Genomic DNA, 14,242 nt, shown 5'->3' on the forward strand with positions numbered 1-14,242 from the left:
TAAATTCAAAGTCGACATAACCCCTTCTCAGGCTAATTTTTATAAATATGCTGAAAAAAAAGTAATTGAAAACCTAGGCTAAAACTCTAAAAATTTACCGATCTACGTTATTTTTGGAGAGAGAAAGAAAAATGTGTGAAAACATGCCCTGTAGGATGCGTTTTCACTTAGGTAAAAATTATTTTTTTCTTGCGGTTGGAAAATAGAAATTTGTAGATTGATTTTTATCCATGTTTAAGATAGACATGGTTACAATTTTTAAAGAATGTTTGAATTTACAGTGGTGTTGTGGTACTAAGTGACCTACAAATTTTATCTACTATGTGAGTATGGAGCCTCACCTAAGAAGTCGGATCGCGTTGCAACTCAAGGTCCCAGTTGACAGTGATTATACAGTCTGGGTGGAATTGTAACTAGGGCTTCAAAGTTTACAAAGATTATGTTGTCAAGAGATGAAGCATAAATAGGGTTGTAGTTGATAGTGGTTATGTAGGCATGACAACGAGTTTCTCATCAGAAGAGGATGCTTTATAAAACTCAAATATAAATATTAGGAAAAAAACGTAGTGGCATTTTAGTGCAATCAAGTAATGCGTCTTATCCACCATCATCGAAGGCGATGATCCCATTATTATAACTTGTGATAGCATTTGGGTGTAACAAGTTATATTAACAAGGTCACTACTTTCGATAGAGATGGCCAACAAGAATAACTCGATTATATTGGAAGGCCCCTTGTGTTTTCCTTCATCACACATATGTTTGAGTTTTATGAAATAAGCTCTTTTGACGAGAAGACTTGTTGTCATTCCTTCATTAGCACCGTCAACTACGAACTCATTTATGTGTAATCCATTGACAACATAACCATTGTAAACTTGAAACATTAGTTACATTTCAACCCGAGACGGTATAATCACCGTCAACTTGGACCTCGAGTTGCAAAGTGATCTCGCTCTTAGGTGCTAGTGTTATACTCACACAACATGTGAAATTTGTAGGTTACCAAGCTCCATGAAATCATCGTGAACCCAAACACAACTTAAAACTATGATTACGTCACCCTCAAAGCGAGAGAGAAATAAATCTTTAAACCTAAAATTTTCAACACGCAAGAAAAAGAAGAAAAATAATTTAGAAAAGATTGAGATGTGATGAGTGGGAGGATGAAGAATGGGCATTTATCATTTATATAGGGGACAGGGTGGGGTATAAAGGAAAAAAATTATACTGGGAATCCTAGGTTGTAGCATTCCAAAGCAATCAAACTACAGTGGTTGAAATGGCCAGAGAGAAAACGCTCTTTGCAAGGGACGTTTTCCTCTGACATGTCAGACATATGGCTTGAAAATGCATCCTGTAGGAAGTGTTTTCACTACCATGTCAGATGAAAACGCCCCTTACAGGGAGCTTTTTCTCTTTGGTCATTTCAACCACAAAACTTGATTGCTTATGAGCCCCTACAACCCGAGATTCCCGAGATAAAGTTGATGGAAGAAAATGTAGAAATCACACGTGTAAAACTCACATGCCAAAGTTAATATTAATTATTGAAGTGTAGCAGAGTTAATTAAAACACTAACTCATGCAGTGAAAACATTAACTTATTCGTTTATTCGTTAATTTTTCTTGTAAAGTAGGGGTGAGTGTTTGATCGAATCAAGTTGAATTGAGTGAAAAAAATTGAGTTAATCGAGTTGACGAGTCATATTTTATCATCCTAACTCGATTTAAAAATTTTTTGAATCAAGCCGAGTGAAATGAAATTCAAGCCGAGTCAAATTGAGTGAAATTGTTCGAGTTAAATTAAAAAATTAAACATGTCAAATTATAATCTTGTGCCAGTATAACTAACTCCATGTTAGAGCACGTAAATTTGAAACTACGTATATTTGAAAACTTTTTCAAAGCAAAATAAAAAAAACTTTAGTATGATAAACTTGATTCATTAATTAACTTAGTTAAGTCCCTACAATAATTATTCTAGAAAGTTTTTAAATTTTTTTAACTTTCTTTATATATATATATTTTTAAAAATTAGAATTTTTACATATAAAATCTGTTATTCAAATTATTCAAGTTATTGGAATTGTAAAATTCAACTAAAATTGTAAATTTTAAACTCACAACTTGATTGCATACAAATCAAACCAATTTAATAAATTTGTTTTGTACATTGTAAATAAGTGTACATTTCAGATGTAAAATAAAATATATAAAAAAATTATAAAATTACAGAATAACGTAATCATAAGCATCCCGAATGTGTTCCACAACCAGGTAAGAGTCAAGCACGCCTAGGGTTCTATCGCACTATTTGGTTTGGCGGCTGCTCGTTGACTTCGACTTCACTTTGACATGCACATCGGAGTTGATTGCTGACTTCGTCTATTTCCTCTATGGTTGATTGTGATCGTGTCCTAGTTGCCCATCGTGGAGACCCTCGGGTCGAGTCGGCGGTTGCAAGGATGACCCACCTCGATAGAACAACGATGCTGGGGGTGTTTACGACACTATCGATGGGCCACTATATGGTGTTGCGTAGCCCAATTGCGGATTGAAAGTAAGAATTGAAGACGATACTAAATGTGTTGGTGTTGTTGGCGGGATCAACATGTAATATGGTATAGTGTGTAACGGTCGTGCATAATATATCCCTAGAGAATGTGTTGATGTAAGGAATGATGGGGCATGCTGTGGTGCTTGTGTAAAATAAACTAGTGCTGAATGTGTTGATGTAGGGAATGATTGTGCAATAATGTGGTGGTTGTGTAAAATAAACTGAAACTGAAGGTGATGATACGAGGAATGAGTGTGCGTGTTGTGATCGTTATGACAAAAAATGGGTTAGAAGCAAAAATAAATGAACCACATTAATCGGGAGGTTGCATGAAAATCGGGTCCTACGCTCCTACATCTCGATGTACTTCTTGTGGAATGTTGGTCAATCTTCCTTGAGTCTCCCTCGCAAGTCAATTTTGTATAGGTCATTGAGCTCCTAAAGTGACGACAGAATATGTTGCGTACACTCGAACTGCCTTATGACTCGGTTGAATTTTGCATCTCAATCATCACAAAAATGACCAATGGCACTTTGATGTGCTAGATGTTGCGATTGGCAAAAAATTCAACCGGGACGCATTCTTGAATCATTAGATTCGTATATAGCATCCAGAAAAATTGCATTACGAATTTATAATTTTTAGAACGTACGTAATATTTAATTTCAAGTGTTTGAATATGTATTATATAAATTTAAAATTCATAAAAGAACCCCATATTCAATTTTTTGGTCTAGAGCTAGTCAGATATTTGCAAGCTCAGTCGATATATCGCTGTGTCTCGTAAGGTTGTTCCACCTATTCAAATAATATGTTATTTCAAAATTACAATAATGAAAAATAAAAATGATAATAATAATGTGGGATGAATTTTACCATGTGACGAGTGGGAATTCATAAGGGAGTTCCACTCGGGATTGTAAAAATGGTAGCCGATACTATGCCCACAATTGGAGAAGAAGCATGCAATGGCTAATTTTAGCTTTATCTGGTATCGCCGCTCAATACATTTCTCGGTACAATGTCGCCAGCACTGGTAATCCCCAACTAAGTCGTCTTGATTCCTTCAAGTCAGCTAGTAGCAGTAGCCACCTCAAATGCACCAAATTGCGAGATTTATCTGGCATTAGCAGACCCTTGATCAACCTCAAGATGAATGCGCGCGCGAATTGTTCCTTTACAACGTTGATTGCTGAAGCCTCGGTAGTTTAGAAGCTATCCTCCAACCATCTTATCTCATTTCGGCTACCCCTAAACTTGTTTGGCACCTTACCTAGTAGTTTCTTGCATGTTGCACTCCAATCGGCACTAACAACTGGCCCCATAACAACATTCCCATTGACCAGTAGACTGAGTTGTAAGATGATGTCTTCGATTGTAATTGTACACTCGTAGCAGGAAGATGGAACGTGTACGTCTTCGGTCTCCATCTCTCGACCAAAGTACTGATGAGTAGGGGATCCAATTTAGTCCTCCCAAGCGTGTGAGCTGCGTATAAAAAGTTTGCATCTCGCAAGTGTCCATGAATGATCTCCAGTGCACATTCGCTTAAATTGTTTATGTACGTCTCCAAAATCTGATCTTTAGGTTGAGTATATAAACATAAAAAATTAATAATATAAAAAACATAATAATTAACTATTTAAATTTAAACAATTTAAGAAAGTTTCTTATTATTTGCAATTGAACGTCTAAGATATGCTTGTCGTTCAAACGAATAAGTTGATTTGCCATTTAAAATTTATAAGAAAAGAATAAAATCGAAAAGAATAATGTTGAGAATCTTTGATTATTTGATAGCATTGAATAGCATAGTTTTAGAGATTACAACTGCTTTTTAAAGATTTTATTTAGATATATTCTTTCCTTAATTGATTCAATACATCATGTATATATAGCCATACATATTTCTAAGAAATACATACTTTTGAGTGAGTATTTCTTCAATACATTAGAGTATTCATCTCTGATTTCATCATGGTATATATCAATTTTTTTATCTAATTTTTGGGATTTTTTCTAATTTTAAAATTTGTTCCAAAAAAAAATCCTAGAAACACAAAATTGGTACTTTCGACCCTAACCTTATTTCTTTTTTTTTAACCACCCCTACCATTGGAGTCAGCATCCACTCGTCGGTGAAACCCCAAAATTCGATGACCAGAAGACCTGCGCATGGGCCTCACGCGTTGTCGCAAGCTTTTGCCTCTTTGTTTCACGCGCCGCGCGTGGCATTCACCTGCTATCGTCATGTTTTTTCGATGTTGTCACTGTGCTCTCTACTCTCTTCCAGTCATTGTCCTCTAAGTGGTGGTGTTTTTTTGTTAAGTTTTTTTTTATCTCTTTTGTATTCTTTTGGGTGTTCTTTTTTCCCTAATTTTTCAAGTAACTTTTTTGGTGTTAGTTTTTTTCCAGCATTATGTCTAAAGACGAGAAGCTCGTGATTCCAACCGATAATCCCTGGTCACAAATTAGTTTTGTGAAGCTTCATGGACATAATTACCTTACTTGGTCAAGGTCTTGCTTGTTGTTTATCAAGGTTTGTGGTTTGCAAGGATACATCATTTGTACAATGTCGAAACCTAAACCCACTAATTCAACGTTTAGTCAGTGGAATTCAACGAACTCTCTTGTTATGGTATGACTTATCAACTTTATGCAACCCAATATTTCCAAAACTTATTTGTTGCTTGATACTGCAGAAAAAAAATTAGAAAGCTACAACTCTCACTTACTATCATGTTGAAAATGATGCGCAAAATTTTAAGATTCGTAATAAGGTCCATGGTACAAAATAGGGGAGCTAATGATTTCTCAATATTTTGCTAAATTAAGTGGGTTGTGGCAGGAACTTGATTATTATCAAAATTTTCAGGTGTCTTGTACCAATGATGCCGAAAAATTTCAGAAGATGTTGGAAAATGAGCGCGTTTTTTATTTCTTAGCTGGGTTAAATACTGAGTATGATCAAATTCGAGTTCAAGTTCTTGGCAAAACTCTGTTCCCTTCTCTTCATGAGGCATACTCCTATATACAATAAGAGGAGAGTCGTGTTGTTATGCTCTATAATCCACCTCTTGAGAAAGCTAGTCTTATTGCTAACTAAGATGGTTCATCGGGTGGTAAGTTTGACAAGGATCACTTGACGTATGACTACTATGGTGAAAGTTGCATGGTCACCCTACTCGAGGTCGTGGTGAAAAATAAGGGGGTAATTCTCGGCCTCAGATAAAATTTTTAGATTATGTGACAATAGAGGACAAGTCCACTTTTACTAGGAGTTTTACCTTGTACGAGATTCAACATCTCCAACGCCTCTTGTCTCAATTGAACTCTACCTCAATTGCCAAGTCTAATCATGCAAAATCAGGTACTGTTTTAAATGCTACATCTACTTCTGAATATTAGATTATTGATTCCGGTGCGAATAGACATATGGCAGGGTCAAACAAATGTTTATTTAACTATACCACTTGTCCATATAAAGATATTGTGTGAGCCGATGGCTCTCTTACCTTTGTCTGTGGAACATTTTTTGTTATTTGTACTCTCAATCTCACTTTTTCCTCTATCCTTTATGTTCTTAAATTCTCGGTTAACCTTTTATCTGTTAGTACTATCACTAAAGCCTTAAATTTTAAACTTGAATTCTGTCCTGATTAGTGTGTCTTTCAGGACCTTCAGACAGGGAAGACGATTGGCAGTGGTAGATTGTGTGATAACTTATATCTTTTGGATCGATCACCCAGTATGTTTCAAGCCTTATTTGGAGATAATAAATATGTCAACCGAGAGATAATTCAGTGGCATAGGTGGTTAGGACATCCATCATTTACTGTTCTTGTCAAAATGTTTCCTACTTTGTTTTCAAGAACTCAGTTAAACTTTTTAGTTTCTGATGCCTGTGAGTTTGCTAAGCATACAAGAAATAGTTATCCTTTATGTAATAATAGAAGTACTGTTCATTTTAAGATTATTCATTTAGATGTTTGGGGCCCTACTCGTCTTACTTTTTTATTTGGTAATCATTGGTTTGTTATATTTATTGACTGTTGCACTCGGATGACATGAGTATTTTTATTAAAGTCTAAAAATGATGTTTTCTCATGTTTTCATTTTTTTCATAAATTGATTACTACTTAGTTTGATACTAAGGTTAAGATTTTACAAACTGATAATGAAACCGAGTATAATTTTAATGATTATTTAGAATCATATGGGATTTTGCATCAGACCAGTTGTCCAGGTACAAGTGCTCAGACTAGGGGGATACGATTTTGGTTGTTTCTTATCTCATTAATTAGATGCCTCTTTGAGTCATTGATTTTAAAAGTCCCATAGAAACCTTATAGGGCAAGACGAATTATCGAGTTTCACCGAAAGTCTTTGGTTGTGTTTGCTTCGTTCATCTTCGACATGGGAGCAAACTGGATCCATGAGTAATCAAATATGTTTTTATTGGATATTCTCCTACACAAAAATGTTACAAATGTTGTCATCCACCATTTAGAAAGTATTATGTAAGTATGGATGTAACATTTCGTGAGGATGGACCCTACTTTTCTTCATCACGACCATCTCTTTAAGGGGAGGTTATTGAAAATGAAAAGATGACACCCTGTTCTGTTACCCTTCCGAGGGAGAATTTAGTTCTAGTAGAGATTTTGGTTCAAAAGAAGACTAGTGGACGATTGTTGGATAAGCCTGATTTAAGGACATACATTAGGAAAAACAAGAAAAAAGACGCCATCATACAATCTACTTTATGCCCTGACTCTTCACTGTCAGGTGAGTCTTCTTTACCTGAGTTTGTTACTGATTTAGAATTACTAATAGCCCAACGAAAAGGTGTTAGAACTTGCACTTTACATCCTACCTCTAACTTTGTCTCTTATGATTCATTATCCCCATCCTATAAAGCTTTTGCTTTGTTTTTATTCTCTGTCTGTTCCACAGGATTAGAGAGAAGCTATTATTGATCCAAGATGGAAAAAGGCTATGATTGAAGAAATGAAAGATTTAGCAAAAATGAGACGTGGGAACTAGATAATCCTCTTGAAGAGTAGAAAATGGTTGGCTACAAATGGGTGTTTACTATCAAGTATAAGGCTGATGGTTCAACTGAAAGACTCAAAGCCATATTAGTAGCGTAAGGATTCACTTAGACATATGGAGTGGATTATCAAAAAACATTTGCTTCAGTTGCTAAATTGAACACAATTAGGATCTTTCTATCATGTGCAGCAAATATCAACTAGGACTTACAACAATTTGATGTAAATAATGTATTTTTACATGGAGACTTGGAAAAAGAAGTGTATATGATAGTTCCTCAATATTCGAGGATAGAGATACTCAAGGAAAGGTATGTAGACTAAAAAAGGCCTTATATGGACTAAAGTAATCTCCTAGAGTCTGGTTTGACAGATTTAGTAAGGTCATGGTATCATTTGGCTATTGACAAAGTAATGTTGATCATACACTCTTTATAAAACATCACAAGGGTAAGATTATTCTCCTTATAGTTTATGTTGATGACATAATAATGACAGGAGATGACAGGGAAGAAATGGCCTGACTTAAGAAATAGTTGGCTCAGGAATTCGAAATCCAAGACTTTGGAAAGTTACAATATTTTCTCGGAATAGAAGTAGCTAGATCGAAACCGGGAATCTTTATTTCCCAAAGAAAATATGTCTTTGGCTCAGGGAATTGGTGAAATGGTGGATAAAGAGAGATATCAAAGACTCGTCGGACGATTGACTTCTCTCGATCATATTTGACTTGATATAACCTATGCGGTTAGTTTGGTAAGCCAGTTTATGCATGATCCTAGCAAAACCTATATGCAGACAGTATTACAAATTTTGTGTCATTTGAAGTCTGCATCGGGCAAAGGTATTCTCTTCTCCAAAAATAGTCATCTCAAGATAGAAGTATTTACATATGCAGATTAGGCTAGTTCTCTTGATGACAAAAGGCCTACAACGGGTTATTATACTCTTGTTGAAGGAAACTTAGTCACTTAAAGGAGCAAGAAACAAAGTGTTGTGGCTCGACCAAGTGCAGAGGTTGAATATAGGGTCATGGCTCTAGGTGTTTGTGAACTTTTATGGCTACAAAAGGTATTGGAAGTGCTAAAATTGTTGAACGAAAATAGATCAACCTTGTATTGTGATAGCAAAGCGGCCATCAACATAGCTCAAAATCCAGTGCAGCACGATAGAACCAAGCATATCGAAATAGATCGTCATTTTATCAAGAAAAAATAGCCAGTGGTGCTTTAATTCTATCTTATCTAGCATCCGAAAAATAGATGGTTGATGTTTTTATAAAAGGGCTCAACTGTAAGACTTATCATAATTTTCTTTGCAAGTTGGGCATACGAGACATCTATGCACCAACTTGAGGGAGAGTGTTGAGAATCTTTGATTATTTGATAGAATTAAATAACATAATTTTAGAGATTACAGTTGATTTTTAGGGATTTTATTTAGAGATATTCTTTTCTTAATTGATTCAATACTTCATGTATATATAGTTGTACACATTTCTAATAAATACATACTTTTGAGTGAGTTTTTTTCTCAATACATTAGAGTATTCATCTCTAATTTCATCAAATAAAATTCAAAAAAAGAATTTAAAAAAATATTTGAAGACTGAGGTTTGAAAATTTGAAATTGAAAATTAAAATTTGAAGATTGAAAATATAAAATTGAAAATTGGGGATTGAGGATTGAAGGTTGAAAATTGAAAATTTAGGAAGGAAGAATGAGTATGGAGTATTTGGTTGAAAAGAATGAAATTTGGAAGGGTTTATATAAGAATTTTTATGGCTGTTGAAATCTTACTAGTCATTGGAAAAGTTACCATTGAATGGAAAACGCTTCCTACAAGGTGCGTTTTTCCTAATGGGGCAGTGAAAGCACATTTTGTAAGACACATTTTTCTTTCTCTCTTAAAAAACAACATAGGCCGATAAATCTTTAAAATTTTAATCTAATTTCTTAAATAATTTTTTTTCTAGCATATTAATATAAATTAACCCCCTTCTCGCTGGCTGAAAAAAAAAAGACTTCTGGTTGAAAAAAACACAAGCAAAGACACTACTTTCTAGAAGAAAATAAAAATAGGTGAATACTATTTTGGCTCTCCAAAGAAATTCTTAAAGTGTTGCCTTTGTGAAATTCGCAACATTTTTATAAAAATGGTCCAACTCATTTTCACGTGACTATTAATGTATTGTAGTAAAAAACTGTTCTGTCAATGAAGTTTTTAGGAGAGTTCCCTAGATTTAGGTCTCATTATGCGCAAATGCGATGAAATTATGTGAACTCTATCCATATTTATTTTGATCTAGCCTGGATTTGTAAACTCTTCGTTGGTTGCTAGTTAAAATTCAGGAATGAAAAAAAGAAGTCTTTGCAATTGCGATACTTACCTTTTTCTCCAGAAATATGCACAAGAAACGGATCCCAAAAGCTTCAGGTGCTCTTTGAACTTCATCTGAGTTAAATTCACCAAAAGCAAAAACCGGGACAATTTCGTTTGTTCTTTTTATAACAAATAGAGCTACAAATTACTGCAGCAGACAAACTATTGGTCCTCCTCAAGATTTAAAAAGAGAAGATAGGCAACTAAGCCAACCACAGGGATAAATCTAAGATAACTCACTACACCAACTTTGCTTTTCTCAACATTTTGTAGGTTCTCACCAATCAACCAAGGCTGGAAGATTGTGTATAAACATATGTCCCAAATGAAGGCATAAGCCAGCCTTTCTGAACCTAAATAACTTACCAAGAACTGCCACCTGTCTGTTATGTTTCCAAACTCACCATCCATTCGACCATAAAGAGCCCATATTGCAGAAAACACACATACAGCCCCACCAGTTAATCCCACTACGGCTGCACCATTTGTCATCACGGAGCCTAGAGGAGAGAGCTTGCTAGGACGGATATCTGCATCAGCTTCGTTCAGCCGGATTGCCATGTAAGGAATTAAGAACGCTGCAGCAGGTCATGGAGGAGTAATGCAATTAGATTCATCACATGCTAGATAGGTTATGTTATAATTTTGAGAGTATGGTAGGGAAAGAAGCGTACTGTTGGTGAGAAACATCTGCAGTCCCCATAGAACATCGAGGGAACTTCTGTATCTGTCCCTCTTGCGATCAGTGAATAACAATGGAGCAAACATCAGCGTCCACCCAATAACAAAGTTGAACAATCCCTCAGACATCTGATCCATAAATACTAATGGTATTAGATTAATAAGCCTTTGTGGAAAATAATTAATTTCACCAAATAGTGATGCTTGCTTACAGGGTGAAGGACTGGGGCATCAATCAGACGAATACCGACTACTCTGCCAAAAAAGGGTTCCAATTCCATTCATTGTATAGATCATCATCAAGGAAAGAACACAATAAAAAAAATTAGAGAAGCTAACAGATTTCTTCTACTGAGAACCATGCAAGTATTAGATGTCTGTATGTACCAGCATTGGTCAAAGGCAAAATGAAGAAGAAATTGAGAGAAAGACCGATGAGTTCGTTTATTGTGTTGGAACTGATGGCCCATACAGGGTCTCCCTGGTTAACTCAAAAAAAGAAAAAAAAAGCTTTCATCTGTGAATAAAATGAAGAGAAAGTGGGAAAAGAAATAAAAGAGGAAGCTTACAGGAGCATAGGGAAGCAAAAAGAGCCACAAGATATAAACAGCCTCAGCGGCCCACAGACTCAGGTGAAGGACTCGCCGAAGAGGACCATCCTGATCGCTTTCTTCCGAGCTGGAGCTCAAGGCGGTGGACTTGCGGCGGGACGCGCGGCAAACAATGGGCGTGGAATGGAGGATAGAAAAGGAGGTTGTGGGCCATGTTTCGCCGTGATGTTTGCAGGGGTAGCGGCTGGGCTGTGGAGGAGGGTTGGAACTGAAGGGTGTTGGTCTTGGAAGAGCCCGGCAATGGGTTTGGCAGAGCAAAGCTTGAGTAGCTAGTACAGCCACGGCCATGCCCTTCACTTACTCTTCATCCCCCAGCTTTGCTGATGAAAAATATGGCTGGGTTGGTGATACGTGGTTCACTCATCGACCGGGTTTTCTTTATTATTTTTGAATTTTTTTTTTATCCAAGTAACGAAAAGTGAAACGACGCCGTTTCAAAGGCCCTTTCTTTGATACAGCCTTGGTTCTACCTTATACAAGGCTTTGGGTTTTTTTTTTTTTTAACTTTAATTTGTTTTCTGAGGGAAAACAAATCGTTCAGAAGAAGAAATTATTTTCCCGCGCATTTTAATCTAAAATCGCCGATCGATGGCTCCGAAATCCGATAACACCGAAGGTACCACCGTCTATTTCTCTTCTTCATTCTTTTCAGATTTTAGGCGTTGATTTTTTAATTTAATCCTAAAGGGAAATTTCGTTTATTACCCACTTATATTTTGTCTTGATTGATTGAAGCTCGATTCTTATTTTTTCTTCTTTCTAAATCTCTTTCAAAATTTATTTGCAGCAATCGTGCTCAACTACGTGAATGAGGCAAGCCTTTTTCTTTCTTTTGGTTTCTGTTAAAGTCTTACGTTTAGATTCTAATTTCTTGTTCTGGTTTCAATTAGGTTCCATTATTTTATTCGTTATTTGGATAATTTATATCAAGGCCATTGTTAGAGGAAATTTAGTTATTAGACTCTGCATTGAAGTCTTTTTAGTTATTAGACTCTGCATTGAAGTCTTTCTTTTCGTTATTTCTCGCTACTCACTTTGATACATTTTCCTTCATTTTGCGTAATTTTCTTGACTAGCAAATAGAGAGTAGATCCTTCAGCTGTTAGGAAATGAGATTTCATCTTAATTATGTGGCTGCCTAACTCCATCCACACGTAATTGCAAATTACAAGAAAAATGATAATAATTATTAAAAAAAAAGGTTAGTGAGAGTATTCATTTGATGAGAGTAATTACGATGTCTTTTGATAATTTGTTATGAGAGTATTCATCTTTAATTATGTGGCTACTTAACTCCACTCACAACTGTAATAGGAAAAAAAAAAGATACCAATAATTATAAAATGGAGGTTAACTAGACTATTCATTTTGATGAAAACTATCTCAGCTTTTGCTGTACAATTTCTTTTAAAACGAAATTAAAAAAGAGAGAGGGGGAGAGGATTGAGATAAATAACCATTCACTGATAGTGCATTTCTGCAAGTACTTATGATTCCTTGTTGAAATCTGTATTCAACCTGACGTTTCTTTTTATAAACCAGCAAAATCGTCCTCTAAATTCTCAAAATGTTGCCGATTCTCTACAAAAGTATAACCTCAAAAAGGCTTCCATTCAAAAAGCACTGGATAGTCTTGCTGATAGTGGAAAAATTTCATTCAAGGAGTATGGTAAGCAGAAGATATACCTTGCTCGTCAAGACCAGTTCAATATCCCCAACAATGAAGAGCTTGCTTCTATGAAGGAAGAAAATGCCAAACTGCAGGAACACCTTGATCAACAAAAAAAAGCAATCACTGAGGTTGAGGGAGGTAATGAAATGATAATCCTTGAACATCAGATTAGTATTCTGCTAGAAGGGGTAGCAGATATCTTTTTGAACATGTCAGCCCTTGTCTTAAGATTCTAACTTTTCGGTTTTACTTTTCTATTTCCTTTTAAGGAAATGTTCTCAAGTTGTGTCATGTAAACATGGGTATATACTGTTGTTTCAGAAATTAAAAGCTTGCAGTCTAATCTAACTCTGGAACAGATTCATGACAAGGAAGCTAAACTGAGGAAAGAGGTAAGGGTTATGACTAATTTACCAATATAGGAGCTTTTCATTCCTCTTTATCAAAACTGGTTGCAGATGTTTCTGCCGAAGTAAGTGAGAAATAATTTTGACATTGTTTGTTATGCATCAGGTTAAGGAAATGGAGGACAAATTAGTTAAATTGCGTGGAGGAGTAACTCTGGTTAGGCCAGAGGAAAAAAAGGCAGTTGAAGCCATGTATTCTGAGAAAATAAGCCTGTGGAGAAGACGGAAAAGGATGTTCAAGGATCTATGGGATGCTATCACGGAGAACTCACCTAAGGATCTAAAGGAGTTCAAGGTTCCAAAGCTCCATTCTTTTAGCAGTAATCCACATTTTGCACCATAAAAGTTATCTGACATTGGCTTGTGTTTGCAGGAGGAACTGGGAATTGAATATGATGAAGATGTTGGTGTGAATTTACAATCAGTCTCTGAGCTCCTTCAGCATGGGAAGAAGCGGGCCAGAGGTCAGTAACTTAACGTGAAGCGGTACATACTTGGTCATCAACTCAGACTCAGATTTTGGTATTTCTCTAGAGATAATATGTTCAGATATTTGTAGTTTCTTCATCCTTGTTAGAGGTCTAAACCGTTACTTCTGGATCCCACAGAGTTCCTCTTTTAAATGCACGTTACATGCCTATGTTATTGTTAGGTCATTTATGTAAAGCTAGGTTTTATAGACTAATAACCTTTGGTTATTAATATTACAAGCCAAAGCATATTATTCTATGAGCAGCCTATTTGATCACAGTTTGTAAGTATGAAAAATCTTAAGTCTTAATCCATTATCTTTTCAAAATCTTAAGTCTTAATCCATTATCTTTTCTGATGATATTCCTTGTTTAGATTGTATGTAGTATTTTCTATAGGAAC

At 35.6% G+C, this 14,242-nt stretch overlaps 2 protein-coding genes across 2 annotated transcripts; one reads left to right on the forward strand and one right to left on the reverse strand.

Moving 5' to 3' along the window:
• Window positions 1–10,053: 10,053 nt before the first annotated feature.
• LOC107918675 (uncharacterized) lies at window positions 10,054–11,685 on the reverse strand. The gene is made up of 5 exons (XM_016848260.2): window positions 11,249–11,685; window positions 11,067–11,160; window positions 10,892–10,929; window positions 10,673–10,808; window positions 10,054–10,576 (listed from the first exon to the last, which is right to left on the reverse strand). The coding sequence occupies exons 1-5, from the start codon at window positions 11,576–11,578 to the stop codon at window positions 10,161–10,163; spliced, it is 1,014 nt and encodes a 337-aa protein (XP_016703749.1). The 5' UTR covers window positions 11,579–11,685; the 3' UTR covers window positions 10,054–10,160.
• A 94-nt stretch (window positions 11,686–11,779) lies between these two features.
• LOC107920456 (homologous-pairing protein 2 homolog) lies at window positions 11,780–14,168 on the forward strand. Its single transcript, XM_016850188.2, has 6 exons — window positions 11,780–11,906; window positions 12,078–12,103; window positions 12,833–13,100; window positions 13,284–13,354; window positions 13,476–13,664; window positions 13,743–14,168. Exons 1-6 carry the CDS (start codon window positions 11,879–11,881, stop codon window positions 13,839–13,841), a joined length of 681 nt encoding a protein of 226 aa, XP_016705677.1. The 5' UTR covers window positions 11,780–11,878; the 3' UTR covers window positions 13,842–14,168.
• The last annotated feature ends 74 nt before the right edge of the window (window positions 14,169–14,242 follow it).

Source organism: Gossypium hirsutum, chromosome D13 (assembly GCF_007990345.1).
Source record: "Gossypium hirsutum isolate 1008001.06 chromosome D13, Gossypium_hirsutum_v2.1, whole genome shotgun sequence".
NCBI lineage: Eukaryota > Viridiplantae > Streptophyta > Magnoliopsida > Malvales > Malvaceae > Gossypium > Gossypium hirsutum.